This window comes from Peromyscus californicus, unplaced genomic scaffold, assembly GCF_007827085.1.
Source record: "Peromyscus californicus insignis strain IS unplaced genomic scaffold, ASM782708v3 Scaffold_7__1_contigs__length_154581171, whole genome shotgun sequence".
Lineage (NCBI taxonomy): Eukaryota > Metazoa > Chordata > Mammalia > Rodentia > Cricetidae > Peromyscus > Peromyscus californicus.
This window is the reverse complement of record NW_026294595.1, coordinates 9,709,099-9,736,970: the sequence shown is the minus strand read 5'-3', so window position 1 is coordinate 9,736,970 and position 27,872 is coordinate 9,709,099. Positions and strand designations below refer to the sequence as shown.

Sequence of the window (27,872 nt, the reverse complement as noted above, 5' to 3'; positions counted from 1 at the left end):
CCTTCTCTTTCACCCTCTGCCCAGCAGGCCTCCTATGCTGCTGCTTCCTTCTCTGTCTCCTACTGTGTCCAGCAAACTAAAGTGGCCTTCACCCCCGAGGACGGCAGTGCCGCTCAGGGCCTCAGTGTATCCGTGTCTAACTCCTTTCTCAACCGGCACGGCAGCTTGCCTGTGCCCTCGGTGAGTCCTCCCTTCCTGCTCTTCCTCACTTGGAGACTCGTGCAGTTAATGCCTGAAGCCTGTGCCTCCTGGACAGTGATGCTGCCCATCCCCAGTCCTGTCCTTCTGCAGACCCCTGCCTGTCCACAGGAGAGAATCTGAATACTTGATTCCCTGGGCCTTGGGATGTGGTTGGGGGTGGTGTGGGAGTGACGGCGTGAGTGGGACACTGGCACAGAGCACAGCCGTTTCTGCTTTTGTGTCTGTTTTCCCAGGGGCTGGGTTGAAGGGAGTGCTCCTCACATAGAAAGCAGGTAACTGGGTGCAAGGTGATGGTGGTTGGGTGCCTTTGCTTACCTCGTGCTATGGAAACAGCCAGAGTCCCATGGCTTAAAGCAGTAACCCTTCGTTTTTGTTCGAGACTCAGATTAGGAGGATGATTTGCTAATCTGCCCAGGCAGATATCTTTGGGACCTGAGTGGGACAGTTGGGCTAGTTTGTCACCACTGCCAGGCTGCTGGTCTAGGCTTGTTCTTGTAGCAGCTGGCAGGGTTCCAAGGTAACAAATGGAAAAGCATCAGGCACCCTGTGGCCGAAGCTCAGAACTGACACAGAGCCACCACAGGACAGCCACTCAGTGGGGTCACAAAGATCACTTGTTGGGGGCAAGGGGAAGGAGACCCCGCTTCTAAAGGGAGGTACTGCCTGTCACCTTGACACAGGCCAGTGTAGGGAGGGCTAGACTAATCTGTAGACAGCTCTGTGGTAACACACAAAGAGGCCTAGCCTTCTGGAGTCTGCATCTGCCCCAGAGCCAAAGGGAAAGAATGGAGCCAAGCTCACTTTCCTTAAAAGCAGCTTGAGCTCAAGTATTGACTTCTTTCTGGGCCTCAGAGTCTTCTTAGGAATCCCAGTGTGATTGAGAGAACCGTATTAAATCACATGAAGCACCCCATAGACATGGGAAGCTTAGCAGCTGTATCACTGCCCATCTTGAGTTCTGGGCTCTAGTCTTGTCGTGCTTCTCATCCTATGCTCAGGAGTAAAGTGATGACTTCACCCACCCACCCCTCATTTCCCCAGTGAAAAGCTTGGATAGGTGACTGTAAAACTTGCCCAGGTTCCGTTTTGTCTGGTGTCCGCCTTTGTCTAGGGCTTGCAATTCAATGCCCAGGGCCTTCAGGAAGACCTTGTAGTGTGGAGCCTCCTTTCTCATAGTGCTCAGAAGTGCTGGGTATCACAGTGGGACAGGATGAGTTACCTCTGCCCTACCATACAGGTAGCCTGCTCCTCAGAAGGCACCTCTAGCATGCTCCCTCCACCAACCTTGGAGAACTTGGTTTTAGACAATCCTAGCCCTTGACTGTTTTACACACACACACACACACACACACACACATACACACACACACACACACACACACACACACACACACAAAACTAGGTAGGAGTTTCTACTTACTCCTTCTTGGCTGTTAGCAGAGGACTGTGAATGAACTGAGCTGTTTGCTACAGAACTGCAGAACGTTCAAGGGCATTTTCTTGGGTTTGGGTTTGAGTGTGTCACCGTTGTGGAATGTTGAGGCATCTTGCATTTGTGACTCTGTATTCTTAGTTGAAGCTCCAGGAAAAGAGTGCAAGGGGCCACACTAAAAGGATGCGTTGTTTCAATAAAAGGAACCATGAGTAATGGTAATGCTTGGAGTGTGTGTCACCTGATAGGTAGGACCCAAGGGATTGATTTAGTGTCGTGCCAGGTCTTCACAGTCTCTGGTTAATTCTCAGACGAGCCTAGACATGGGGTTCCACGCTGTGATGAGAGCAGGGATGGGTTAGCTACAAGAAGGCTAGAAATGGGTAGCCGCATACCTGAGAGGGGCTCATGGCTCAGTAGGCACAGTCGGATAAGCTAAGAGAGACTGGGCTAAGCTAAGGTGTCAATGGCATCGGGAGTCACAGTAGAATGATATGGGGAGAGAAAGAAGTTGATTGGTATGAAAGGACGATTGATGTCTGAGACAGATGATGACAAGGAAAGACGTCAAACACGTTGCAAACCCAGGACCTTGCGCCAGGGATGGTGAGCAGGAAGCCCAGGAGTCATTCTGAAGAGCCATCTAGAGCATAAGCACAGGGACTGCGATCACGGGGTGGGGGTGGGGGGGTCTGAAGAGCAGTGGCAGTACCAGCTATCCCATGTGTCCTTGGGACCACACAGGAAAAGCCAGGGCCCAGCCTGAGAGTTAGTCCCTAAGTGAGCTGCAGCCTCAGCTGCTAGGCACAGTGTTAGCTTCCAGCTCACAGCTCCTGTGCTTGCCTGGTGCGGGCATCACTCCCAAAGACTTGAATAGCAGCCAAGACAATCGTATGTCTTCAGGGCCATTAAAACCTGCCTGGCAAGAAAGGCGCTGAAGGGTGAGGAGACTGAAGCAGGGAATGTGGGAAGCCAGGAGTAGCCTTCACTGAGGCGCAAGAGGAGGCTGCTGCCTGGCCCTCCTCACCGTGGCCTCATCTCACCGTGGGCCTGCTGTGTACATGTGTTTGAGAGGTAGCCGCTCTGCCTTCCCTAAGCTGCCAAGCTACCTGAGCCTTCGGATATGGTACCAGGCCCTTCGTCCTGTCCTAGACTCTCCCTCCAAGGTTCTCTCTTCCCAGGTTGTGCCTCTCTGAGCTGCTTGGAGTGTCCTCATTGTAGCCCAGCTATGGGACTGCCCACCTTCCTCCCAGCTCTCCACACCTGTGTCCTGGCTGTCCCCTTTGAATGCCTCTTCTCTGTCCTGAACAATATGAGTTTTGTTCGTGTTCACATTGCCCTGGATCAATAGTGACAGCATTGAGACTCTTGGTGACCACAAAGGTGGCCAGTCGCTCTGAATACTGTGGAGCAGGTAGTAAAGAATCAGTCATCTCTCCCCCCCCCACCCTCCCCCTTTCTTTCCTAGCATCCATTCTAGATGTTACCACCACCAAGACACCTGTTGGGGTGCTAGACTCTGTTAACAGGTTTCTTTCCCATCTGATTCTGGATAAGTAAAATAGCTAGCTGGTTCCATTTTGAGAAGTTATGTTTAAATGCCCATAATGATGCTTATGATTTAAAACAAAAATCTTTGGGTTAAGAAAGTAAGTGTAGCCAGGCAGTGGTGGCTCACACCTTTAATCCCAGCACTCAGGAGGCAGAGGCAGGCAGATCTCTGAGTTTGAGGCCAGCCTGGTCTACAGAGCAAGTTCCAGAACAGCCAGGGCTACACAGAGAAACCCTGTCTTGACACCCCCAAAACCACCCACCCCAAAAAGGCTAAATGTATGTCATCATGGACCCAAGTGTTTTGAAAAGGGCTGTAAAGCAGCTGGTATTCCATTCTGGACTTAAGACAGTCCTTCTCTGAGCATTGGATCCAGGTTTTGGGACTTCACACATGTCCTTCACAGAAGATGCAGGCCTCATGTAAACACTTGGCTTTTGTATTGTAGCCATAGATAAAGCCAGGCCACCTCCTGAGATGTAGGACTGGCTCCTTCGTTACACTCCACCAATGCTCCTGTGTGTCTCCTGGCTGTGAACTATCCCTGAGAATTCACCCAAAAGCCTTCACAGACACCGTGGGCATACCACCTGATCTAAAAACCAAACAGGAAGTGGGGAGATGAAAGAGAGAGACTAGGAGAATAAGGGTGGGCAGAAAGGGGTACTGCCCATGATAGGGCATGAAGACAGGCTCAGGCTGCTTTGCATAGTGCAAGCCGCCCTTGCTTGTCCTATCTCATCTCGTCTTTACTGACTTCCTGCCCTACGCAAGGCTAAATCACACTGACACTGAGAGGAAGGGATGTGGGGGGTGGACCCAGTGGCCCAGGGGCAGAGAGATGTTGTGCAGAGCCACTTCCCTACTGGCTTGTTCCTGGGGTTGTTTCCATGAAAGATTCCTGGTACTATTAACAGCAGGGGGTTTCCCCTTATGGGAGAGGAAGTGCCTGCTCTGTGGAAAGCCACTTCATAGACCCTGCTGGGGGCTGGAGTTTGGCAGCACAGCTCAGTTTACAGGCCCAGATCTGATGCCCCAGGGTCTCCAGCTGTTTTGATGTAGACCTCCGTCTGCCACTTGACTCTGAGTTTCCTGAGGCCAGTGTGTCGCAGGGAATCAGTGAGTGTTCACTCCTGCCTCACCTGACCCTTTCTCCTCTTCTATTCTGTGTGTGGCTCCACAAACCCCATGCTGAGCCCAGCACCCAGGGAGAGTCCCAAATCATGAAAACAACTTCTATGACTGTGTTTAGTGGCCTTTTTTTAAAAAAAAAAATAATTTATTTGTTTTTATTTTATTTGCATTGGTGCTTTGCCTTCATGTATGTCTATGTGAGGTTGTCAGATCTTGGAGTTACAGACAGTTGTTAGCTGCCATGTGAGTGTTGGGAATTGACTGGGTCCTCTGGAAGAACAGTCAGTGCTCTTAACTGCTGAGCCATCTCTCCAGCCCTAGTGACCTTTTAAAAAGCAGCTGCAGCCGGGCGGTGGTGGCTCACGCCTTTAATCCCAGCACTCGGGAGGCAGAGGCAGGTGGATCTCTGTGAGTTCAAGGCCAGCCTGGACTACCAAGTGAGTTCCAGGAAAGGTGCAAAGCTACACAGAGAAACCCTGTCTTGAAAAACCAAAAAAAAAAAAAAAAAAAAAAAAAAAAGCAAAAGCAGCTGTATGGTGGTTTATCCATATTCCTTTTCTTCCTTTTTATTTATTTATTTGTTTGTTTATTTATTTTGGTTTTTCAATATAGGATTTCTCTGTGTAGTGCTGGCTGTCCTGAAACTCGCTCTGTAGACCAGGCTGGCCTTAAACTCAGAGATCCACCTGCCTCTGCTTCCTGAGTGCTGGGACTAAAGCGTGTGCCACCGCCTCCCAGCTCATATCTATATTTCTAAGAGCAGCTAAAACCTGAGCATCTTTGGTGAGGGGTGACCCGTCTCTGGAGGTTTCCCTGACCTGCGGCAGCACAGCGAGTCCGTTAGTTATCATTGCAGCTGTCTTGCTGTCGTACAAGCTGGGGGCTCTACAGGGCTGCATCAGATCCCTGGCCTGTGCTCCAGCTCTCACTACTGACTACTGATGTGCAGGCTGCCCCCTCTTACCCTAGCTGCCTGGCCACCAGAGGGTTAAGCAGAGTAACTGGGAAATATGCTGTCCTGCTTTCCTGCCGTGGCAGCACAGACCCCATTCCCTGGTATTTTTTTATGTCAGGACTAACATGGAGAGAAAATGTCACTGGAGCTTGACCAGCATAGGGTGGCTCTGCCTTTAATGAATTGGCTACAAGCAAACATAGCAGGTTGCCCATCTTTTTTACTACAAAAATCAGTAGCTCTTCCGAGCGTATCTTTTCAGAAGAGCCGACTGCTGCTTCCATCTTTTCTACCTGACAGTCAGGGCTTTGCTCTCTGCATCCATCCCTGGCTTATGTTACCTGCCCAGCACCATACAGTGCTTGGTGGAGGAACCCCATGAGCAGATCAGATAGGTGAGGGCCAGTGTCTCCAAACTCAGTGTGACACAAGCCACCCCGTGCCACCTCCCACCAGCACAGGATGTTAGGGAGGTGGTCTCTGTTCCTCCAGCCTCAGAAAGATTGCAGCAGCACTTCCTGTCAGCTTAATGAGATGATGGACACAAGCACTCTGAGCATCACTGCCCAGGTCCTCGAGTGTTCCTTGCTGACACTGGGACCAGCACCTCTCTCCTGGTGCTCATTTTCTCTGGCACCACTCTGTCCCCCAAGAAGTGTGCAGGTCTCAGACAGGAGCCTTGAGTGTTCTAGAATTCTCAACCCAAACAGCCTTTCTCAGGCTATAAATACAAATTCCGGCTGCACAGGGATCTCAGAAGCAAAACCGAGCACTCCCCAGATCCAAAAATAGACGTCAGGCTGCCGTGGGGCGGGTGGCTGTGAGATGGCCATCTGTGCCCTTCTCCAGCTCTGGGGATGAACATGATCCTGAAGGGCCTGACAGAACCAGGGCTTGTGGAAACAGTGTGATGCTGAGCCCACCCCCCACCCCCAGCACAGTTTCTGGAATCCAGAGAGCCACCCAGAGCAGCCCAGGGCCAGCGGTGCTTTATGGTTATTGGAGAGCCTTCCCTGGCACCTCCTACCCTTGGAAAGGTACTTCTCGAGCTTGGCTCTTGTCCCAGCATGACTGCATAACTGGAATGCCTAAGCAGGCTAGGAGCAGGGACTGAAAGGGAGGGAGCTACTCAGGCCCCTTTGCCCCAGAGATACAGACTGCTCTTGCCTCTTCCTTTCCACTGGCTCATCCCCACTCACTGCTGGGCTGCTGCTGTGGGCCTGGCATTGTTCTAGATACCTTAATTAATAATAAAAGCAGTCAGTATGTGACATACCTATCCCCCCAGCTAATTGGGAGGTTGAGGCTAGAGGATTCTAAGTTCCAGCCCAGCCTAAGGATCATATCGGTTGATCCTTTCTCAAAAAATAAAAAACGGGCTGGAAAGACGGCTCAGCAGTTAAGAACACTTGTTGCTCTTGCAGAGGACTGGGGATTCCCAATACCCACTTGGCAGTTCACAACTGTCCATAACTCCAGTCATAGGGGATCCAATGCCCTCTTCTGGCCTCTACAGCAAACACTCATACACATAAAATAAATAAAATCTAAATAAATAAATGAAATGAAAAGCATGCACCTATTTAAAATAAACAAGTAAAAACAGTATCTGGGTGTAGTGGTTACACAGCAGTAGTCCCAGCACTCTGGAGACTGAGACCAACCTGAGCTATATAGCCTGACCCTATCTCCAAAAGAAAATTGCACTAAGGGCTGACAAGATGGCTCAGTAGTAACCAGGCATGGTGGCGCACACTTTTAATCCCAGCACTTGGGAGTCAGAGGCAGACAGATCTCTGAGAGTTCAAGACAAGCCTGGTCTACAGAGTGAGTTCCAGGCCATTGAAGACTACATAGTGAGATTCTGTACACACACACACACACACACACACACACACACACACACACACACACACACACACCTCAAAAAAAAAAGATGGCTCAGCAGGTAAAGGTGCATGTCGCCAAGCCTGATGACCTGAGGTGCATCCCTCGGCCCCGTGTGGTGGAAGGAAGGAACCAATTCTGACCTCCACACACGCACAGTGGCATGCTCATACTTATATACACATGAATAAGCAAATTAAATGTAATTTTACGTTTTGTTTAATTATATCTATTCCTGAGCATCTCTTGGTCCAGCAAATATGTGTTGCCTCCTGTGAGGACTTCACCCCTAGTATTTGAATGACTCCTCTGCTCTTGGGGGCAGAAAAAGACAGCTGGTGTGGAATATGGGCCATACTGAGAACTAGCAGGACACTGTCTCACTGGTGGCTGCAACTGTCCTCTGAGAGAAGGACTGTCCTTTCCACCCCATTGAGACAGGGTATCTCTACACAGTCCTGACTGTCTTAGAACTCCCTCTGGAGACCAGGCTGACCTGAAACTCACAGAGATCCACCTGCCTCTGCCTCCTGAGTGCTGGGATTAAAGGCGTGTGCCACCATGCCTGGCCCAATGAATGTGCAGCCCAGGCTGGCCTCAAACTTGTGATCCTCCTGCCTCCACCTCCTTTAGTAAATTACTGATGTGTGCTACCACAAGCAGCTCACCCCATTTTAAAGATGGAGAGACTGATACAGAAGAATGTATTTGTCCGAAGTCACACAGATGGAGAAGTAACAAGGTGTGTGTGTTGGGGAATGGGGTGTCAGAGTCACAGCTGACCCCGAATCAAAGAGTATGGCCGTCAACGGCTGCCTCCGTGACAAAGCTGCCTCAGTGAACAGCGCCGCCAACTGGAGACCGTGTGCAGCACAAGAGCCTGACCTGGGCATTTCAGACTCAAACCTAATATCGCCTTCAATCTAAAACTTGTTTCTTCTCCCTGTCTCTTATTTCCCCCAGTGGGTTCTGAGAATCCTGCACCACAGCAGATGCACAGAGCACACAGTGAGCTGTGTACATGTTTCAGTTGGCACCTGTGGTGGGCACATGAGGCTGGCAAGAATACCAAGCGTCCCCTCCTCACACTGTTCTCCCAGGCCCTGTGGTGGTTAGCAGTGTGGCTACCAGGCATTACATACTCCTCAACTGGGTGATCAGGACCCCAGCTTGGGGACTTGGAGCTTGCTCCTTGGGCCTCAGAAGCTGTGAGGACTTGCAGACACTTCTCAGTCTGGCATCTGACTTTCTGTCAGATGAGAAGTTGGAGGAGTCATGGCAGTGGCTCTGGGGTGACATCAGAGGGGTTATAGAATCGCTGCATTTGTTAAAAATACAAAGAGCAGAGTGAGGAGGAAAGCGAGCTCAGAGGAACCATGTTTGTGTAGTACGCCTCCCCCGGTCATTTTTGAGGCTCGTGCCCTTTTCTAAAAGGGCCTGAGATAGCTGGTGGCACACGCCTTTAATCCCAGCACTTGGGAGGCAGAGGCAGGCGGGTCTCTGAGTTTGAGGCCAGCCTGGGCTACACAGAGAAGCCCTGTCTGGAAAGAATAAAAAAGGGGTGGGGGGAGGGAGGAGTAGGGGCTGAGGCACATTCAGTATTTAAAAGATGTTATGTTTGCCTTTTAAGGGATAAGCTGGATAGTTGTCCAAAAGATTCCAAATGTGACTTAGGATTTAGCCCTGGGGTCCCTGAGGTGGGGGGGCGGGGCGGGGGTAGAGGTTCCGTTTCCGTCTCAAAGGCACATGTGGTCATCAGCATGGTGAGTGGGATGTCCTGTCCTTGGACACCGGGGATCCACTGTCCACGTCTTGCTGTTCAGATAGTGCTAGTCAGTGTCCAGCCTAGAGGCCCCTTTCTGAAAACAGTTAGGCATGCGAGTCTGTAGGGGTTGTCTGGCATGGCCAGCTGCTCCCGATGAGGAAAGAGGACAGATGATCAGTGCTGAACCACAGGTAACCTAACCGACTTTTCTCTTGTCTGTTTTCTCTTCCCACATTCTCGTTGTGTGTGTTTTCTGCCTGGGTTCTGTAGTACAAATCTGTGTTTAGGTCTTACTCCCAGGACTTCATGCCTCACCACCAAGCCTCCGTCCAACCTTTCCTTCCGCCTACCTCCTCTTCCTCTCCACATTTCCCACCTGTCCACGCGTCCCAGAGCTCGGACTTAGCGGTGCCCACCGTGAGCAGTCCGCCTCCCAGCACCGTGGACGGGCCTCTCTCGTCTTCTCAGGACAGCAGCTTTCATGGGAACCCTGTCCGCCTTCCTTCCGAAACCTCTTTCACTGACTCGGTGAGAACTCAGTACACACACATCTGTGCACATCTGCACTTAGGCCTGCAGGGTTTTAGAAAAACGATGATGCTCACAGAGGGCCTTGTCTCCCTCCTCCAGCCCAGTCTGCTGCTCGTGTGAACCCACTTGAAGCATGACTGGATAGCAGCTATGGGGGCCTCAAAGGGTAGTAGTGATGCTCCTGCTTCCAGAGTAGAAACCAAATCTTTTATATAGAATTCCCATCACACTGGAAAGTGAGCGAGGGATCACTTAGAACAGTAAGTTGTCGCAAGGATAAGATAGAAAACACTATGAGCTTTCTGGTGTATGTCTGTAGAGAGGTCCAGACTCTTGTGAAGTAGAAGAGACAGAGGTAAGGTTGCCTGTGGGGCCCATGCAAGGGCTCCTGTGCTTCACCAGAACACAGGGAGGAACTGCATTATAGAGCAGAGGGGACGGATAGAGGGACAAAGAGGGTCTGACAGATGGGGACAGTTCCAGCATCTTGAGTTATCAAGTATGTTGCTTCTTGCCCGCTGTACTGAGAACCCCTACAGGCCCTGCTACAGACTGAGGACCCCCGCAGGCCCTGCTCCAAGTGGAGCAGCTTTCTGGGAGTTTCCAAAATGGCTCTGAGGACACTGGGGCCTGGCTAGCACAGGGGCAAGAGGCCGTAAGAGCAGCTCTGCCCTCTGCACTGTGGAAACACTTTCCAGGGATAACTGAGGTAGCTCTCAGGCATTTTTCTTTCTTGTGAAAGGAGCATTCTTCCTAATTCAGGCCTGCCCTGCAGCTGCCCTCTCTCAGCTGTGGAGGCTGACCAGAGGGCCTGGCCCATTGTCTTTCCTCTTACCCTGTCTTCCCCTAGAGTGAAAATGCCACCAGCGAGGAAGTTGGTGGGGGTGAATATGTCAATCTGTACTCCTCTGGCCAGACCAGCGGGGAGCTGGCTCCCTCTGGAGGAGTAAGTAACCTCGGGTGGGTGGCCTTGTGCATGGGCCAGCAACTGCCCCCTCGAGGTGGCTTTCCTTACAGCTGCTTCTATTGGCTGAGCTTCCGTAAGCCTGCTAGAAGCCAGCCCATCCTATGGAAGAGGATATGGCTTCCAGGTAGAGGACTGCCCTGCTTCTGCTTCAGAGCCTGGCTGGATGAGTCTTCTAGAAATCTCCAGAAGCCTCTGGTGTGGACTCTGGCCACAGTCCCAGCTTCTCCCTGGAATTTCTTCCCATCCTCCCTCTAGTGCTGATCTCCCTCTTTCAAGAGTTACTTTTACTCCTGCCCTTCAGTTCCTCCCAGCATGCCTCACTGCCCTCAGCTACTCCCAAAGAAGCAGGGCAAGTGATGGATATCCATGCTTGTCCTTCCTGAGAGCAGAACCCTTGAGGTCCATGCCTGCATTATGCTGCTGACCAGCTTGTGGCTTCAAGGGGCAAGGCCTCTGTGAAGCAAGAGGCTTCCCGAGTTTGGCTTCAGCAAAACGGGCAAATTGAGATGCAAATTGAGACTAAATGAGAAGTGCCTCTAGAGGATAAGGTCAGGTCTTCAAGGACCAGAATCTCCACCAGGGATCACTGCACTGGCCAGCCCAGCCTGAATATCATGGCCATCTACTCGGAGTGCTCATGCCATGATTCCTTGGCTTTCAGATGTCTCTCCGCCAAGGCAGCCACCCCCGCTTAGACAGCAGCACAGCATCAGGAGCTGCTCCCCTGCTGTGGGCTTTGGTCCTGTTTGTGAGAGCTGAACCAGTATCCCACCTACTGGGGACCTGTGTCACCAGCATCATCCAGCTCAGAATTTACTTGAGGGAGTCTGCGCCCAGCCTCCATGGCCCTCCTCTGCCAGTGGGCACCCTGCAGTGCCAGCCCCACTGTGGTGTGTTCTCCCTGGTGATGGTCCCTGTATTCACAAGGCCTCTCTTCACCACTACTCCATGCCAGCTCAGGGACATTGTGGACTTGTATTGTCATTGGGTATGGAGGCAGTTTGTCTGCTCAAGGTAGTTCACATTTGTGGGTTTGAGCAGCTAGACTCTGAAACTGTCACTGGTTAAGGATCATGATGACCCTAACATTCTGTAGGGAGTCAGTGGTGAAGGATACAAGTTCTGGAGGCAAACAGCCCCAAAGGGTTCAAGTCTACTGTCTGCCGTCTGCCAGCTGTTTGGGGTCCCTCAGCAGGCCCTTGACTTCCTTGTGGTCAGTTTCTGTAGGGGAGAGGGAGGAGGGGTGCTCAGTGAGGACTCCCTGGGACTTCCTCCTTCAGGAAGTGGGTCAAGTGTCTGTGTCAGGTGGTAGATGTTAGGAGGAGTGGCGCCTCCTCGCTTTCCAAAGGCAGGTGCTGGTCTGTCTCCAGAGGGCTTGTGTTTCTGGTAATTAACCCCGTTCATCATTAACTGTTCCCACCTCCAGCTGCTCCATAGGCACTTGCTCTCGGCCACTCTTGCAAACAGGAGTGCCGAGAAGACAGACCACCCCAGATGGGGTGTCTGTCCAAACCCCACCATTCCTTCCCTTTGCAGGAACCACCATTGGGAAAGGACGGTCATCCCAGAGATCCCTCGGTCAATAGTGCATCTGGGAAGGACAGCAGAGAAAATGGGGAGAGGTAAGAAATGAACAGGGAGTATCCAGGCCCCAAGAGCGGTGTCCGCTCAGTTAAGGCCACCTGTGTTTTGTGTGGAGGCTCTGTATTTTTCTGATTCTCAAAATGGTCTGTATTCAAGGGGGAAGCCTCAAGGAAACAGAAAGATCAGTAATAACCCACCCTTTAAAGGCCTCTGCAGCAGCCAGCATGCCTTCATGATTACCTGTGCTACTGTCTCTCACCCTCTGGGCCCCTGTTCTGTCCCAAACCCCAGCCCCACCTTCCTTGATTTTGGTTTCTTCCAACTCAAGGTCACATAGGAAATGTAAAAGACCTGCCCATCCACAAACTTGTGATTGTGGGCATTTCTAATCATAAACATGTATATTGTGTTACTAAGCCATTTTGAAAGTAGGTTACAGGGGTTGTGACCCTTGGCCCCTCTCCTGACAAGTGGAAATAGTGATCACAATATCATTGTTGCACCTGAGACAGAAAAGGTTCCCTCATGTCACCTGGAAAGCAAACCCAGAAATCTATCAGTCTCTCCCTCACCTCCCACCACCTCCACCCCAGGATGAACCTAAGGCCTGCTACATGCCAGACAAGTGCTGTAACTGAGCCACATCCCCAGCCCTCCTCCTAGGAGTATCTGATGTAATTTTGGGGTTCATGACCCAACCCTTACAGTGCCTTTAGAGACCTTGTCGCTGAGGCTTGCAGCAGGGTAGCTAGTTCCCTGGAACTCTTCAGTGCAGTCTGAAAGAGCTGCCAGTGAACATCCCCTGCTGCTTAATGATGACGTCACCTTCCTTAGGAGATGCTCCAGCTAGTCAGGCTTTCCGTCTCTTAAGGTGAGGACTGGTCACCTGAGGTCTCATGGATTTATCATGGCAAAACACTGCCCATTTGGCAGTGGCAGGCCTCGGCGCAGGTGTGGCACTCAGAGGGTTTGGTTGTTTTGTTTTTTTGTTTTTTTAAGGGAAGACCTTTTTTTAAAAAAAAAAAAAAAAAAAAAAAAAAAAGCAAAGACCTGCAAGCAGTTTGGACAAGTTTGTGGGTGGAGCCACCTGCATCCTGGCCACTCTTGGGTTCTCACTGCCATAAGTCTGTCTGGTGACTCCCCCAGGTGTTAGAAGCAGTGGTGGATTTTTCTAGTATGACACGTGGCCAGAAAGGCTTGTGTGTGCCGAGCAAAAGCAGCCTGGGAATCCCGTCACTTGCTTCACCGGAATCAGGTGTCATGTTCCGAGTTCAGGTGTTCGGTTACCCACCTCCTGAGGGAGGGCTCTCCCAAGAGCTCCTCTTGTAGCTCCGCAGACTTATGATGGCGGAATGGGCAGGAAGATGAGCACACCGGTGATCAGAAGAGCTCCTGAGACATTGTCTGCCTTGCATCAAGGCCACACCACTGGCTGGCCTTCCAAGGCAGCAGCAAGCGTGGCTCTCCCCAAGCCCAAGCTATTCACGTTCTTACTGAGACACAGGTTATTGCAGCTCAGCTGCTGAGAAAATGTGCCCTGAGGCCTGAGCAAGGGCATTGCTGCCATGGTGGGTCCCTGGGACCCATTGCTGGGAGGAGAAAATTGATTTTCACACATGTCCTTTGACCGTCACTGTGGCATGTGTGCATAAGCACCCACATAAGATAAATTAAGATGTAATTAGTGTTGTTAGGGTGTGGTGGTGTCCTGTGACAACCCCAGGGCTGGCCGGTGTCTCTCTGGATCTGGCCTAAGAATCATCCTCAAATGCCTTTAGCTGCCCACACTGGAGAAATCTCATCTCCTCTTCCTTGGACCAGATGCTGTTCAGTGTTTTAAATCTGTCTGTCCAGGACAAGGGCCTTTCCCCCTGCTCCAGTGCCATGGCTGCCTCTTTCATAGGCAGTCTCTTAGGATGATACAGGGCTGTATCTGCTGGGTCACAGCATCTTCTTACTGTTAAACAAAAGGTCTGCAGAGTTAGGACCCTGGGAAAGGGCTTGGGGATGGCATGGAGGAACATGTCTTCCCTTTTTTTTGGTTTTTCGAGACAGGGTTTCTTATATTTTTGGTTGTGAGCCTAGCCTTTAACGGCTGAGCCATCTCTCCAGCCCAAGAGACAGGGTTTCTTTGTGTAGTTTTGGTGCCTGTCCTGGATCTCGCTCTGTAGACTAGGCTGGCCTCGGACCCACAGAAATCCGCCTGCCTCTGTCTTTCAAGTGCTGGGATTAAAAGCATGCGTCACCACCGCCCAGCTTAGCTTCCCTTCTTATAGCCCTCTTACTGCACTTCCCTTCAAGTACTGCTCTTGTGTGTATGTGATGAAGCTGGACAAGCTAAAACCATTACAGGAGAGCTCAGGACCAATTTCACCCGACAGCCTAGTTCTTTCCATTTGCAGAAGAGACTTCCAGAGAGCAGACGTGTCCCCAGACAGAACCAGGAGCCAGGTTGTCATCCTGGCTCTACCCACCACTCCAATTTCACATTATAGTTGCCACTTAGGGCTTGTCCATGAGCAGCTCTTACACCCTGGTCTATGCATAAGCAGGTGTCTTAGTTACTTTTTCTGTTACCATGGTAACAGTAACCTAGGGGAGAAGGGGTTTATTTTGGCTCAGAGTTGGGCATTGGAGTCTGTAGTGATGGGAAAGTCCCAGCAGCAGGAGCTTGAGGCAGCTGGTATACTGCATCCACCGTCAAGAGGCAGAGCAGTAAATGCTGTGCTCAGCTCTTTTTCGGACCATCCAGAACCCCAGCTGAGGGAATGGTGCCACCCACAGTGAGTGGGTCTTCCCACCCAACCTAACCTGTTCGGGCGTGCACAGAGATCTGACTTCTGTAGGGCTCGTTAAGTTGACAATTAAGATTAACCATCATGGGGCAGGGGGAAATAAATAAATAAATAAACAAATAAACAAACAAACAAATAAATAAATAGGGAGGGAAAGAGAAAGAAAGAAAGAGAGAGAGAGAGAGAGAAAGAAAGAAAGAAACCGACCATCACCTGGCTTGCCTCAATCTACAGGTGTCCAGGGACTGGGGAAGCCGGGCCATGTCTGACCCGGCACCAACCGCTTCTCCTCCTAGGTCCCCAAAGTCACTGGATGCTTTGGAGCCAGCCCAGTCAGAAGAGGAAGTAGATGAACTGTCCCTCATTGACCATAATGAAATTATGGCCAGGCTGACACTCAAGCAAGAGGTAAGGATTCCCCAGGCCTGAATCTTAGAGCCACCAAACAAGAAGGAAGGGAGGGGAGAGAAATGTGGGCTTGGGTGCTCCAGCAGGGAGACCTGAGTCAGGGTTCTGGGAGGAAGCTCACTGTCCCTTTCTTGCTATTTCCCAAAAGTGAACTTGGGCATTGCAAAGCCTCTCTGAGGGCAATGCAAAAGAAACAGCCATTGGTGCTCAGTGTAGCCTGCATGGGAAGCCCTCAGCAGTGTGAGGCCTGTGTATGCTGTTGATAACACGGCACCTCCCGCTCCTCTGCTCTCTGCCTGTTAAGAAAACTGGGGCCTGGACTCTGAGCTGGGCCTTGTTTAAGGAGCCCTGTTGATAAGAACAACATCCAGTCATTTCATGAAAGAGGAAGAAGCTGGCCCAAGAGCCTTGTCTCTTCTCTGTACTATTCCAGAAACTTAGGGTTTCATGGGACATCTCAGCCCCTGAGTAGCTGTGCATCCACAGAACAGGTGCTGCCCTGTGCATGTTCCTGGGCAAGCCTCGGTGACTTCCTAGCAACCCAGGAAGATGTCAGCACTTAGGCAATCAGGGTGCTGGTAGAGTTAGCAGGGTCCATGCAGGGCCTATGCAGAAAGAAGAGCTAAATTTCTTCTGGAAAATCAGGTCATCAACGTAGGCAGCCTTGTCCCAGGTAGGAAACCCAGAACACTCAGAACTCTGGAGTCTAGGTGGGAACAGCCAAGTTGAGCATCCATGGGACGTACAGATGGGATATTGGCTCTGTCTCCCTCGGAGTCAAACCTACCCACAGCTCTGTCCCTAGAGCAGATTCAAGCTTGTTTGCCTATGGAAATAGTTAGTCCCCCACTGGCAGGCTGGGTTTTGGCGGCCGTGAACGCATCCAGTGTCATGAGGAGTCTTGTTATGTTTGCGTTCTTCTAGTGAAGTCTTTCCCAGAACAACCTGCGGGGCATGTCCCCACAGATGAACCCTGCTTCCACCTAGGAAAGGGCTTAAGCCCAAAGGTGGCTTCCTGTCTCCCAGGCTAAGGGACTGTCTCTCTCCTCTGGAATCTCACCTTTCGGTATGAGCCAGGAGGTAGAGGTGGAGTTGAAACCATAGTGCCCTGACCCTACGTGTCCTCTGGAAGGTAATATGCCCTGGTGCCCACAGCATCTGCACAGCTTCCTCGGTGCTGGTTTCCTACAAGAGTTCTGACCAGTGCCCATCTACTAGTCCATGGCAGCAGGGTGTACACAGTGTAGTGTTGCCTGCTGCTGCTGAGCTGAGGAGAAGAGAAAGAAGGGACTCAGGGTCCCTGAAGTTTGTCACCTCAGCCTTGCCTCATGCTCTTTTTACTCCAGGGTGATGATGGGCCAGATGTTCGTGGAGGTTCAGGAGACATCTTACTGGTCCATGCTACTGAGACAGACAGAAAAGGTATGGCAGCTTCCACTACAGTGGCTTTGTGTCCCACCAAAGGCATCACATGACCCGACTACACTGTCATCTCCTGGCAAACACTGACTGTGTTGAACTTTGGGCCTGATGATACTAGGTCAGAGGTGGAAGAGGCCACCTCTGGAGACCCTGACCCTGTCAGACTGTTCCTGGGCATGTTCTCTCTTGGGTAAGGTGATGATGCCCTTGGCCCTTTGTGCACACTAAGGTGTACCAGTTGTTGGTACCTAGTATGTGCTCCAAGGGCAACCCATTGGATAACAACATGTTCAACAGTGGTATTAAAGTTAAAGCAGCCACAGCAGCACACACGTGTAATCCTAGCACTCAGGAGGCTGGTGAAGGGGCCGTGAATTCAGAGTCAGCTGGGGCCACAGAGCAAGAACCTTTCTTTAAAAAAAAAAAAAAAAAAAAAAATATGATAGCACATGATTTTATTTAAGTCATTCTTTTCTTCCACATATTTAGTTCACGTATTCGACTAGCAAGTTCCTAGGAACAAAATTGGTTGTCCAGGAGCTGTTCCAGCCTAGCCATCCCCTCTGCATCCTGATCATCTGAGAAGCAGGGCCATATACCTACATCTGGAAGTGTGTTGAGTAGGCTCTGCTAGCAAAGGAGCCATCCATCCCATAAGTTCTGTGGGAAGGAGACTGGGTCCTCCAGTGGCCTAGGAGGACGGTGCCAATGACCCAGGGCAGGCACAGCCTACCCTGCCCAGCCTCAATGAGGCCTGCTGCCCTGGCGGAGACTACTTCTTCCCAGTCATCTTCTTTCTCTTTCTTCCTTTTCTGAGACAGGTGTGTGTCCCAGAGGTCCTCTTCCTACAGTTGTTTTAAAGGATTTAAAAGGGAAGAGCATGCTGACACATGCCTTTAATCTCAGGATTTGGGAGGCAGGAGGAACGGTGAGGTTCCAGGGCTGTGTGGGAAGACCATGTCGCAAAACAAAACAAATGGAAAAGGAGCTGGGGTTATGCTCAGTGATAGAAACTTGCCTAGCAGTGAATGAGGCCTAGGATTAATTCACAGCACTGGGAAGGGGAAAAAAGGAAAAGAAAAAACGATTGAGAAGTTGATGTAACGAGATTAAACTTTAACCCAACCAACGTCTCTCTCTCTCTCTCTCTCTCTCTCTCTCTCTCTCTCTCTCTCTCTCTCTTACCCAGACCCAAAGTACATTAAACAGAGTGGTTCTGGAAATTTCTGATTTAAGAAAATAGCACGAAAACTTTGTCTGGAAGAAGCTGAAGAGGGAAACGGCTCATACAAGCTCGCCCTCGTTACAGCCGCTGTTGAGCCCTTCAATATTCCAGCATTTCTTCTAGTTTCTTCCACAGAGTAGGAGGGTGGTTCTAGAGACTCAGTCCAAAGCCCACCACAGCCTCACTACAGGATAGCCCTTTCCTCCAGGGCTGTGGTTCCCTGACCTGTTGGGGTTGGGGGTGCAGGCAGTGCCCAGGGCTTGTTGAGTGGCACATCAGGACACCTTGGCAAAGCAGCTGTTTCCACCTCATTTTTATCCAGAAGTGAAGGGCTGGGGTGTAAGCTGGCTTCTGGCCTGGCCTTATGAGGCAACTCTCCTGTCCTACTCACTGTAGCCAGGCCAAAGGGCACTCTGGACAGGGAGCCTGAAGGCCTTCTGGTCTACCCACTGGGTCTGCACTAAGGAGACTTGTGAGCTGAAGTTTCAATAGGATTTGGGATCCCTGAAGAACCAGAATTGGTTTTCCCTGGGAGTCTTACCTGAGACAGAGTCCATGAGCCACACCAGAGTGGAGAGGGTGCCCATGACAGATGGCAGAGCTCTTCAGGCAGGTGGCTTCTTGCACCAATGGTATATGACTCAAAGGCCTTGGGAGCCACATCTCATATGTCTGGGACTCAGCTGTGACAAGCAGGGCTGAGGCCATTAGACAAGCATGCAGGAAGGGGGGCACACTTGTTATACAGCCTTTTTCTCAGGTGGCACTGTGAAAAGTGTGGGATAGAGCCGGGTTGAGTGTGATGTTGGGCCCAAGCTCAGATCCTGTCCCTTCCTTAGGACCTGTGTGCCAGACCTGTTACTTAGCCCCCAAGCTTCCATTCCTCTGAAGGCCACTGGGGATCTTAACCAAAACAGCCCTATGAGCACTGCAGAGTTTGGCTCAGGCTCCCACCAGAAGCCAGGTGATACCATAGCCCACAGCCAGCAGCCAGCTGATGCTGAGAGTGCTGGAGGCAGCAGACCTGGGCTGTGTCCAGCGTGGTACAGCACAGCCATCCTTGAGTCGGGTCTACTCTTGGTCTCTCACATGAGTTTCTTTAGCTTCCAGCCTGTGGAGTATGGCTCTGAGGCTCATCAGTACGCTGGGACACACCTGACAAGAGGCCACTGGCTCCTAGCAGTGGCCCTCTGCATTTGTACCCATTCTTCCAGAAACAGACATATGTACTGGCCCCATCTCTGCTGTCTTGCCTGAAATTCTTTCTAGAAAACTCCAGCTTAACAGTGAGCTGGTAGGTTCGAGTACAACTGTGAGGCTGAGCACAGCTCATGGACCAGGCCCCATGTAACCCAAATATAAGAGCAAGCAGATACTCCTGGCCACAGTGTCATGGCATGAGGTGCCACACATACCTTGTGACTCCTCCACCCCAGCAAATGGAGAAAGTATGGGAGAAGGTCGGGGAGGCTGGTCTGGACCCAGAAAGTAAAGCTCAGATAGTATTGGTATGCACCCAGCCACATGGTGAGCTTTCCCAGGTCCAGTGTGGTACAACACAGCCAGCTGAGCTAGGCCACTGTGTCTCATATGACATCCTATGCTTAATGTCTAAAGACATAGGGAAAACAAACCACAGTTGTAAACAGGGAAGTAAAGGCAGGGGTCCTTGGCTGGCTATGCCCTTCCCCTTTGGAAGGGGTGGGTGCTACCAACCTGAGGTCTCCAGCTTCTGGGGCTTTGGTCCTCACAGCTGCCCTTGCCCTGTGTGGGCAGTGAGCCTCCCGCTGAGCCTCCCCGTCGGACTTAGAATGGGATTTCCCCCGTTTTTTAGTTACTGGACCTGTCATCTGGAAGTATTACCTCTGGTTTGACTGCAAGAGTCTGCTGGCAAGTTTGGACTACTATCTGTCCAGAGCAGTGAAGAGCCACTGAACCACTGGGCGTTAGGGTAGCATCTGTGCTAATTTGGGGGTGGCACAGTCCAGAGCCAGTGTGCCCAAGTCTCTGCCCCTTACCAGCACAGGGTCACTGAGTAATTGAAGTTCGTTTCCTGCACTGGGCCCCAGACCCTCCCGCAGCTTGGTTCCCCGGGAGCCAATGCCTGTGAGATGAAAGATGCAGGACACAGGCAGGGAAGAGGACCCTCCCGTGCCCTCCCTAGCCTGGCCGTCAGAGAGGACTCTGCATGGTGCCCATGCTGCAGTCCACAGCCCACACCCTGGGTCCTACTAAATGGCTCCTTTGCGCTTCTGCAGACCTGGTGCTGTACTGTGAGGCCTTCCTGACCACCTACAGGACCTTCATCAGCCCAGAGGAGCTCATCAAGAAACTGCAATACCGATATCCTTCCCAGGCCTGCAGCCTTCAGCCCGTGAGACCGTTTTTACTGGTGTTATACCATTTCTGGTGATGTCATTGAGGAAACTGAGGCTGGGCGTGTTGAACCTGGCCATACAGGTTAACTGTCCTGCAGAGTGTCACCAACCCTCAGGCTCTCAGCCCTTCCCAGGGTAGCACTTTCACCCCTGCAGTGGCCCCAGTTCCCATCCCAGCCAGCTGGGTCCTGGCCCTGACTCACAACAGGGTAGAGGGAAACATGAGATGACATGGAGGGCCTGGAACAGCTCTGCTGCACTGCCGAGGATGGGTGGGACCACTGGGTGGTTCTGGAAAAGACTGAGAAAGGTTGAGAGGGGGAGGAGGTAGGTGGCCCTGCCAGGGGGCTGCTGCAGGTTCTCCACACTGAGCCCCGGGTGTCCAGCTGGTGGACACCAGTGGGCAGGCTTAAGAAGAAAACTCAGCCAGGTGGTAGTGGCGCACGCCTTTAATCCCAGCATTCAAGAGGCAGAGGCAGGCGGATCTCCAAGTTCAAGGCCAGCCTGGTCTACAGAGTGAGTTCTATGCAGTGTAGGTAGTGCTACACTGAGAAACCCTGTCTTGCAAAACCAAAAAAAAAAGGAAGAAAAACGAAAGAGAAGACAGTGACGATGATGACAATAATGGTGTCTCAGTGACTTCAAGGCAGACCTTGTCCGTTCTACCTGCCCTGGCCACACAAAGCTAGGCTTTGCCCCCTGCCCAGGCCTCAGCCTTGGGGATTGTCATTCCCTGTGTTAGTGGCCAAGACCCTGTGGTCTCGGAAGAACCCACTTTGGCTACCTGTTCCCCTTTCTCTGTCCTGGACCTGCCTGGGAACAACAGTTACTGGCCACCTCCCAGCCACATAGCCTATGACTGCCATCTGCTGGGCAGCTGCTGTCACTGGGGCAGCTCTCTGCCTTCCTGTGTGCCCTGAACCCTCTCAGGGGCTCCTGCACACCTCCTGTTCTCAGTCTGACCCTGACTAACCGTCCTGGCCTGTCAGGACAGGACAGGTGTGGTCATTTCCCATTTGTGGGCTCTAAGCACCTGCTAGAGCCTGGCCTAGCAAAAGACTGTCAACTGCATCTGCCAGGAACATGTCACATCTGACATGCATTTGCATGTGTGGTCTCTTGGCTGTGAGACCATTTTTATTTCTGTTACACCATATTTCCCATGGTGCCAGTGAAATGGAGGATGGGTAACTGACCTGTGTATTCCCACCTCCAACCTCTACTGCCACCCTGAGTTTCTCAGCCCTTCCCTCATTTAACCTCAGCCAACCTGTTCATGGAGGTATTTCCTCCTCCAGACCTGGGGCAGCACTTTGCTGGGGGCCAGGTAGGCCATCCATGAGGTGTGGCTCCCCTTGAGTGCCAACACACAGGTCATGGGTCATTGGGGGATTAAGGGAAAGTATGGAGAGTTAATGGGGACAGGACAGCAGCAGAAGACCACGGTCTCTAAAGTAGACCCCAGCGTCAGTGGTCATGAGTCAGCTGTGAGGGCTGTCCTGGGACAGGGGAACACCTGTAGAGTCTGCTGCTCCCAGCCTGGCTTTCCAAGGTGCAAACTGCCAGGAGCATCCACGCCATTGTGGCCACATGGCTGGGGAGACGATCTCTGGATGGAAGCCCATAGAGTGGAGAGGGAGGCCTTTGGGGCCTCTTCACTCTCTGGGTCCTGGGTCTTTGAGGATGTCTAGCCAGGGACCTGCTCCCTCGACCTGAGGCCCAACACCATGACCCTCAGCATGTCAGCACTCAAGTCCAACCTGCAGATGCCCTGGATGGTGCCAGAGTTGGTCCTGCAGCCTGTGGAACCATTGGCCTGGGCTGGATTTGCGCATTCCCGCTGCACACAAACCAGGCCTTTGCTTCCATTAGCTAAGCCTTCACTCACAGGGTTCCCAGCACTGTACATGGCTTATGGTGGGGGAGGGGGGCGTGCCTCAAAATTAGCATTCCATGCGGACTCTGTCTTGTGGACCTTAACCCACACTTTACTTACGAGAAGTTCTCTCCCTTCGCTGACACATTCAAGAAGCGAGTCAGCAAGAACACATTCTTTGTGCTGGTGCGAGTAGTGGATGAGCTCTGGTGAGTGCCTTGCCCCAGCGTCCCAGGAGTAGTTGGCAAGTGTTCAGGACGTGTGCATCGCAGCAGACCACTAGCAAGCCATAGGGATGGTGCAGGCTTCCTCACCCGGATCGTGCAGCCGTTATACTCTACCACTGCGGGGGGGAGGGCTGCCTGCAGCCCAGAGTATTGCCCCCTGGTTCCATTGCCTCATCCCAGCTCTGAGGGACACTACAGACAAGGGTAGGATGGGTCCTAGACCCTCAAGAGAACCCCTATCCATCTGGACTGCCCCTTCCTGTGTAAGGACTAGTTCACAGTAAGACTCACAGCAGTGTGGTAGGCCAGATGGAGGCTGGGATGAGTGGAGAGGCTGCATCTCCACAGGCTCTCCACAGCCACAGGGCCGTCTGAACCTTGGCCATGACTCTGCCATTTCCATGCTCAATTAGCCCTGTTCTTGGTGTGCCACATCTGAATCCTTGCCCTTGCCTGGCATCTTGCTCTTGTGTGGTGGCTGTATGATGCTAAGGTCAGGAGTAGAGAGGCTCAGTGGAGATGAGGGTCTTCTTTTTTGATTTTGGTTTTGGTTTTGGTTTTTGGTTTTTCGAGACAGGGTTTCTCTCTGTAGTTTTGGTGCCTGTTCTGGATCTCGCTCTGTAGACCAGGCTGGCCTTGAACTCACAGAGATCCTCCTGGCTCTGCCTCCCGAGTACTGGGATTAAAGGCGTGTGCCACCACCGCCCAGAGATGAGGGTCTTCTGCCTGACATCTCATCACCGGGGTTAGACCAGGAACTTCCCCAAGGCAGAAAGCAGCAATTGTGTTGAGTGAGTTGTCAGGGCCCTATTCCAGAAAGATCACTCCCAACACTGGAAGCTGAGTGGTGCCCTCCACTGGGTCCTGGCCTGTGTTCACCAAGTGCCCTTGGCCCTTAGCCTGGTGGAGCTGACGGAGGAGATTCTGAAGCTGCTGATGGAACTAGTCTTCCGCCTAGTATGCAGCGGAGAGCTCAGCCTGGCCCGCGTACTCCGGAAGAACATTCTGGACAAGGTGGACCAGAAGAAGCTACTCAGGTGTGCCCATTCCGACCAGCCTCTGGCTGCCAGGGGTGTTGCAGCCAGGTGAGGAGCCAGTGTCCCAGCCCTGTGATGAGGTACCTCAGGGACAGCCCCTGGGCCCCCATGTCTGGGCCTCTCCCTGTCAGTGACTTTATGGAGAGCCTGCTCCAAGGCCACCTCCGGGGTAATGTAAGGAAACCCACGAATGCGGCGAGAGCTTAGGAAAAATTCTTATCTGTCTGCCGGCTAGACTTTCTCTGTCTGAGGGGGAAGTAATAAGGAAACACGCTTTCTGATGATAACTTCCTCTTTTACTTCAACTTAAATTCTCTCTCTTAAAATCTCTCTGAAAATATGTCTCCACACAGTTACATCTACAGCTACATTTTCCACACACACTTACACAGCCCCCTCTTCTCTCTGAAAATCTCTCTTGCTCTCTCTCCTGCCTAGGTATTCATTCATCTTCTCTCCTCAGCTCCTTCTGCACACACACTCCAACACACACACACACTCACTCCCTGCCCAGCTCTTTCCACAGTTCCTTCACATAACTCTCCTTCATGGCAGCAGCTCTTTCACCCAGCTCTACACAGCCATCTGTCCACAGCTCTTGACAGCCAGGGATGTCACAGCCAGGTGAGGAGCCAGTGTCCCGGCCCTGTGATGAGGTGCCTCAGGGACAGCCCCTGGGCCCCAGTGGCTGGGCCTCTGTCCATGCAAATGGAGCTGAATAGGCAGGAGATGGATGTGCTCTGGGCTGTGGTCAGCTCTGGACTTTCCCAGCACTGATGTTACCTCCTATGCCGTCCTGACCCCCTAAAAGCCTGGGAAGTCTCTGCCCAGCTGGTGAGGGTGTGTCAGGCAAGAGAGGAAAGAAGCCAGTTACCTGAGAGCAGCCCTGTGGCCCAGAAGGCTCGTGGAGCTAAAGCCTGCATCACTGTCCTCCAACCATGCTTCTCACGCTGTGTTCCAGGCCAGGGACCTTGCATGATTTTCACAGCCATGAGATAGCAGAACAGCTGACGCTGTTGGACGCCGAGCTTTTCTATAAGATAGAGGTAGGTGCTGAGTGGCCCTGTGAAGGGAAGCAGCTCTCTGCCCTAAGGAGGGCCCCTGCCCAGACCTAGGAATGTCACAGACTGTAGTGCCATCTCTTCTGTTCCCACCCAGATTCCTGAGGTTTTGCTTTGGGCCAAAGAGCAGAATGAGGAGAAGAGCCCCAATCTGACCCAGTTCACGGAGCACTTCAACAACATGTCCTACTGGTGAGAAGGAGCCACAGCGCTTGCTCAAGTGGTCTGCGTGGAGGCAGTCCACGCTTCCTTAGCAGCGAGGTTAACTGGTCAGTCCTCAGCTCTGTCCAGAGCCTGTGGGCTCTAACCTTGAACTGTGGGCAGCAGAGAGAAGCCGGGATGGGGTGGCCTGCAGAGCTGGTGGAGGAGGTACCACAGGCTCCGCAGTGCAGAGAAGAGTGTCAGGATTGATGGGTAACCTCCGCCATGAGTGACTGCAAGGCAGGAGGTGTCCTTTCCGTCTGTGTTGCTCATCGATACTTTCTGCAGTACCAGTAAGCCATCGGGGCTACATCTCACCTGACTGCCTGACAGAGATCAACTGATAAGCATTCCTGAGTTCTTAGGCGGGCAGGGTCTCTCTACATAGCCCTGGCTGGCTGTCCTGGAACTTACTATGTACCCCAGGCTGGCCTTGAACTCCCAGAGATCTGCTGCCTCTGCCTCCTAAGTGCTTGGATGAAAGTCGTGTGCCACCGTACCCAGCTTGTCTCTGAATTCTTAAAGCAGAATGAAGGCCAGCACTGTGTGTGTATAACCCAGTCATTTTGCCTCTTCAAGATGCGACTAGGTGCCACTGCCTCCTACTGCATCAGCCGTACCCCACGTGCCTGCCATGGCCCCAGGGGAAGTTTTCATTGCTTCTCAGTGTTCTTAGCACTGCTTCCTGGAGGTCTTGCTTCTCCCCCTGCATGGGAAGCATCCTCCCCTCAGCAATAACCACCATCCCAATCCAAGTGTGCTGGTTTCTAGGGCAGATAGGAGCAGCCTCCTTCCTGAGCCTTGCCTGATTCACAGTTGCTGACTACAGGAAGCCCGGACAGGCTGGAAGTACACGGTACCCTTTGGAGCCATGACCTCTGACATGTCCCTGACACGGGTACCCTTTACAGGATAGGAGTGGTCCTTGTAAACCACAGGAGGTTGAGGCCACCATGAGGTCAACAGGGCACAGGTGAGGCATTCCTTGGGTTTCAGCCTCAGTTATTGCTAAGGTTCTGAGTTTCCATCCCTGTGGCTGACCAAGTGCTTTCATACTCAACTGTTAGCTGAGCTGTGAGCCAGCATCAGCTCAGGAGGCCTTTCCCTGATGACAGGATGTTTCAGTCCCCAAGCCTCCCCTGCAGAGGTACAGTGAACACTCTGAGATCAGGGACCAAGTCCATGCTTGTGCTTCCCTGGGCTCTAGATGGGTAAGAACTTGTGACCGACTGGCACAGGGCCACCAAGCCTGTGGAGGATGGTCAGCTCAGCTGTCACTTCCCTGGCCCTTTCCTGCAGGGTACGGTCCATTATCATGCTGCAGGAGAAGGCCCAGGACCGGGAGAGGCTGCTTCTGAAGTTCATCAAGATCATGAAGGTAACTGGCTCAGTGCCCTGAGCTCTCCCAGCTCTGCCTGGGAAGACTAGAGCCATCAGCCCTCCACCGCCCCTCCCCCTCCCCTCACCACCGCCCCTCCCCCTCCCCTCACCACCGCCCCTCCCCCTCCCCTCACCACCGCCTCTCTTTGCAGCACCTGCGCAAGCTGAACAACTTCAACTCCTACCTGGCCATCCTCTCGGCTCTGGACTCAGCACCCATCCGCAGACTGGAGTGGCAGAGGCAGACCTCAGAGGTAGGTAGCAGGAAGTCTGGACAGGCTGGCGTGGACCTGAGCAAGACCGGGCGTGGGTCCCCATCTGGCCACCCACCTCTGTGTAACCAAGACCGCTGCCTCTCCCACCTCAGCTTCTGTCTCTGGTCTCCCTCCGGTCAGCAGGTCCTGGGGCTTCCGTGGCTGAGTGTGGGGTTGTTAACTCTCCCTGCACCCGGGTCCCAGCTTCACCTGCTGAATCCATTCTTTGGCCCATCTGTCCAAAGTGGCTGCTCTGGGCTCAGTACTGTGTATAGGGCCTATTGGGTGGGTTTCAGCAAGATGAATGCTAGAGGAAAGGACAAGTGAGCCCACCAGCAGGGTCTTCTCTGAGGACATAGACTCACATCACCCACAAGGGCATTTCACACAGACAGGCCTGAGACCCTCTGCCACAGAGGTTTAGCTGACACCATTAACAGGTGTTGACAGGGCCTGAGTCCGACATGTTATGGGCACCTGGCATCATCACGTGTCACTAATCCACCTCCTCTATCCTGCAGGGCCTGGCCGAATACTGCACGTTGATTGACAGCTCATCCTCTTTCCGAGCCTACCGAGCCGCCCTCTCGGAGGTGGAGCCCCCGTGTATCCCGTACCTGTGAGTCGTCTCCTCTCCCACACCCGAAAGTTCAGACACCTCAGCTCCCTCTGCTCAGTCTTAGTGGGGTTTTTGTTGTTTTCATCCTTTAATATGTATTTTAAGTGTGTATATACACACATGTGCATGTGTGTCTGAGTGTATATGTGTGCACAGTGTATGTAACAGTAGCTCACAGGGATCAGAGGAGGGAATGGGATACTCTGGAACTGGAGTTACAAGTAGTTATGAGTGGCCGTGTGGGTGCTGGGAACCAAACCCAGGTCTCCTACAATAGCAGTAAGCACTCTTAACCACTGAGTCCTCTCTCCAGTTTTAGTCTATTTGACTGGTTAGTTAAATTTCATAGCAACCACAGCCCTGCTGACCCTGCAGCCGGGTCAGCCCCACAGTCTCCATAGCCAGGACTTTCAAGTGCTCCAGGCTCTTCCAGGGCTGAGCTAGGTTTTAAGGGATCCACAGGGAGATCTGACCCAGCGTACAGAAGGCAGAGATGTATATGCGTCGACAGACCACTAAATCTGTGCTCTGGCTTACTCTGGGGTTCTCTAGCTGCTTGGCATGGGCTGCAGTTCTAGTGGCAAAACCAGCTCACAGCAAAACAGCTGCCTCCTGAGTCTGTCTGTCTCCATACGGTAACTGGCTTCTGCCTTCTCCCTCAGAGGTCTGATCCTGCAGGACCTGACCTTCGTTCACCTGGGAAACCCAGACTATATCGACGGGAAAGTGAACTTCTCCAAGCGGTGGCAACAGTTCAACATCTTGGACAGCATGCGGTGCTTCCAGCAGGCGTGAGTGCTGCCTGGTGCCAGCCTGGCCCCACTGCAGGGAGAGGCATAGTCCAGAGGGCCAGGAGTCTGCATCTGTGGGTGGGGTGCAGTCCCTGCTCCCCCTGGGTTTTATCAGGACAGCATGGGGAATCCACCTACAGGGCTCAGCTCTTTGTCTGGGCCTGGGCTGGGCCCTGTGGCGGCAGCCAGC

General features: G+C 52.4%; 1 protein-coding gene across 11 annotated transcripts in view; it reads left to right on the top strand.

The window, feature by feature from the left end:
* Rapgef1 (Rap guanine nucleotide exchange factor 1) overlaps window positions 1-27,872 on the top strand; it is a 122,452-nt gene that overhangs the window by 91,742 nt on the left and 2,838 nt on the right. For 5 of the 11 annotated variants that reach the window (XM_052726331.1, XM_052726335.1, XM_052726340.1 and 2 more), the window contains 15 exons: window positions 25-180; window positions 9,197-9,454; window positions 10,308-10,403; window positions 11,961-12,046; window positions 15,100-15,211; window positions 16,558-16,633; window positions 20,117-20,201; window positions 22,229-22,321; window positions 23,239-23,424; window positions 24,338-24,422; window positions 24,535-24,629; window positions 25,938-26,016; window positions 26,171-26,272; window positions 26,794-26,891; window positions 27,554-27,682. In XM_052726331.1, the coding sequence (XP_052582291.1) occupies window positions 25-180; window positions 9,197-9,454; window positions 10,308-10,403; window positions 11,961-12,046; window positions 15,100-15,211; window positions 16,558-16,633; window positions 20,117-20,201; window positions 22,229-22,321; window positions 23,239-23,424; window positions 24,338-24,422; window positions 24,535-24,629; window positions 25,938-26,016; window positions 26,171-26,272; window positions 26,794-26,891; window positions 27,554-27,682 (1,736 nt within the window). The remainder of the gene's footprint in view (window positions 1-24; window positions 181-9,196; window positions 9,455-10,307; window positions 10,404-11,960; window positions 12,047-15,099; window positions 15,212-16,557; window positions 16,634-20,116; window positions 20,202-22,228; window positions 22,322-23,238; window positions 23,425-24,337; window positions 24,423-24,534; window positions 24,630-25,937; window positions 26,017-26,170; window positions 26,273-26,793; window positions 26,892-27,553; window positions 27,683-27,872) is intronic. The other 6 variants (XM_052726333.1, XM_052726332.1, XM_052726338.1 and 3 more) reach the window with 4 other exon arrangements.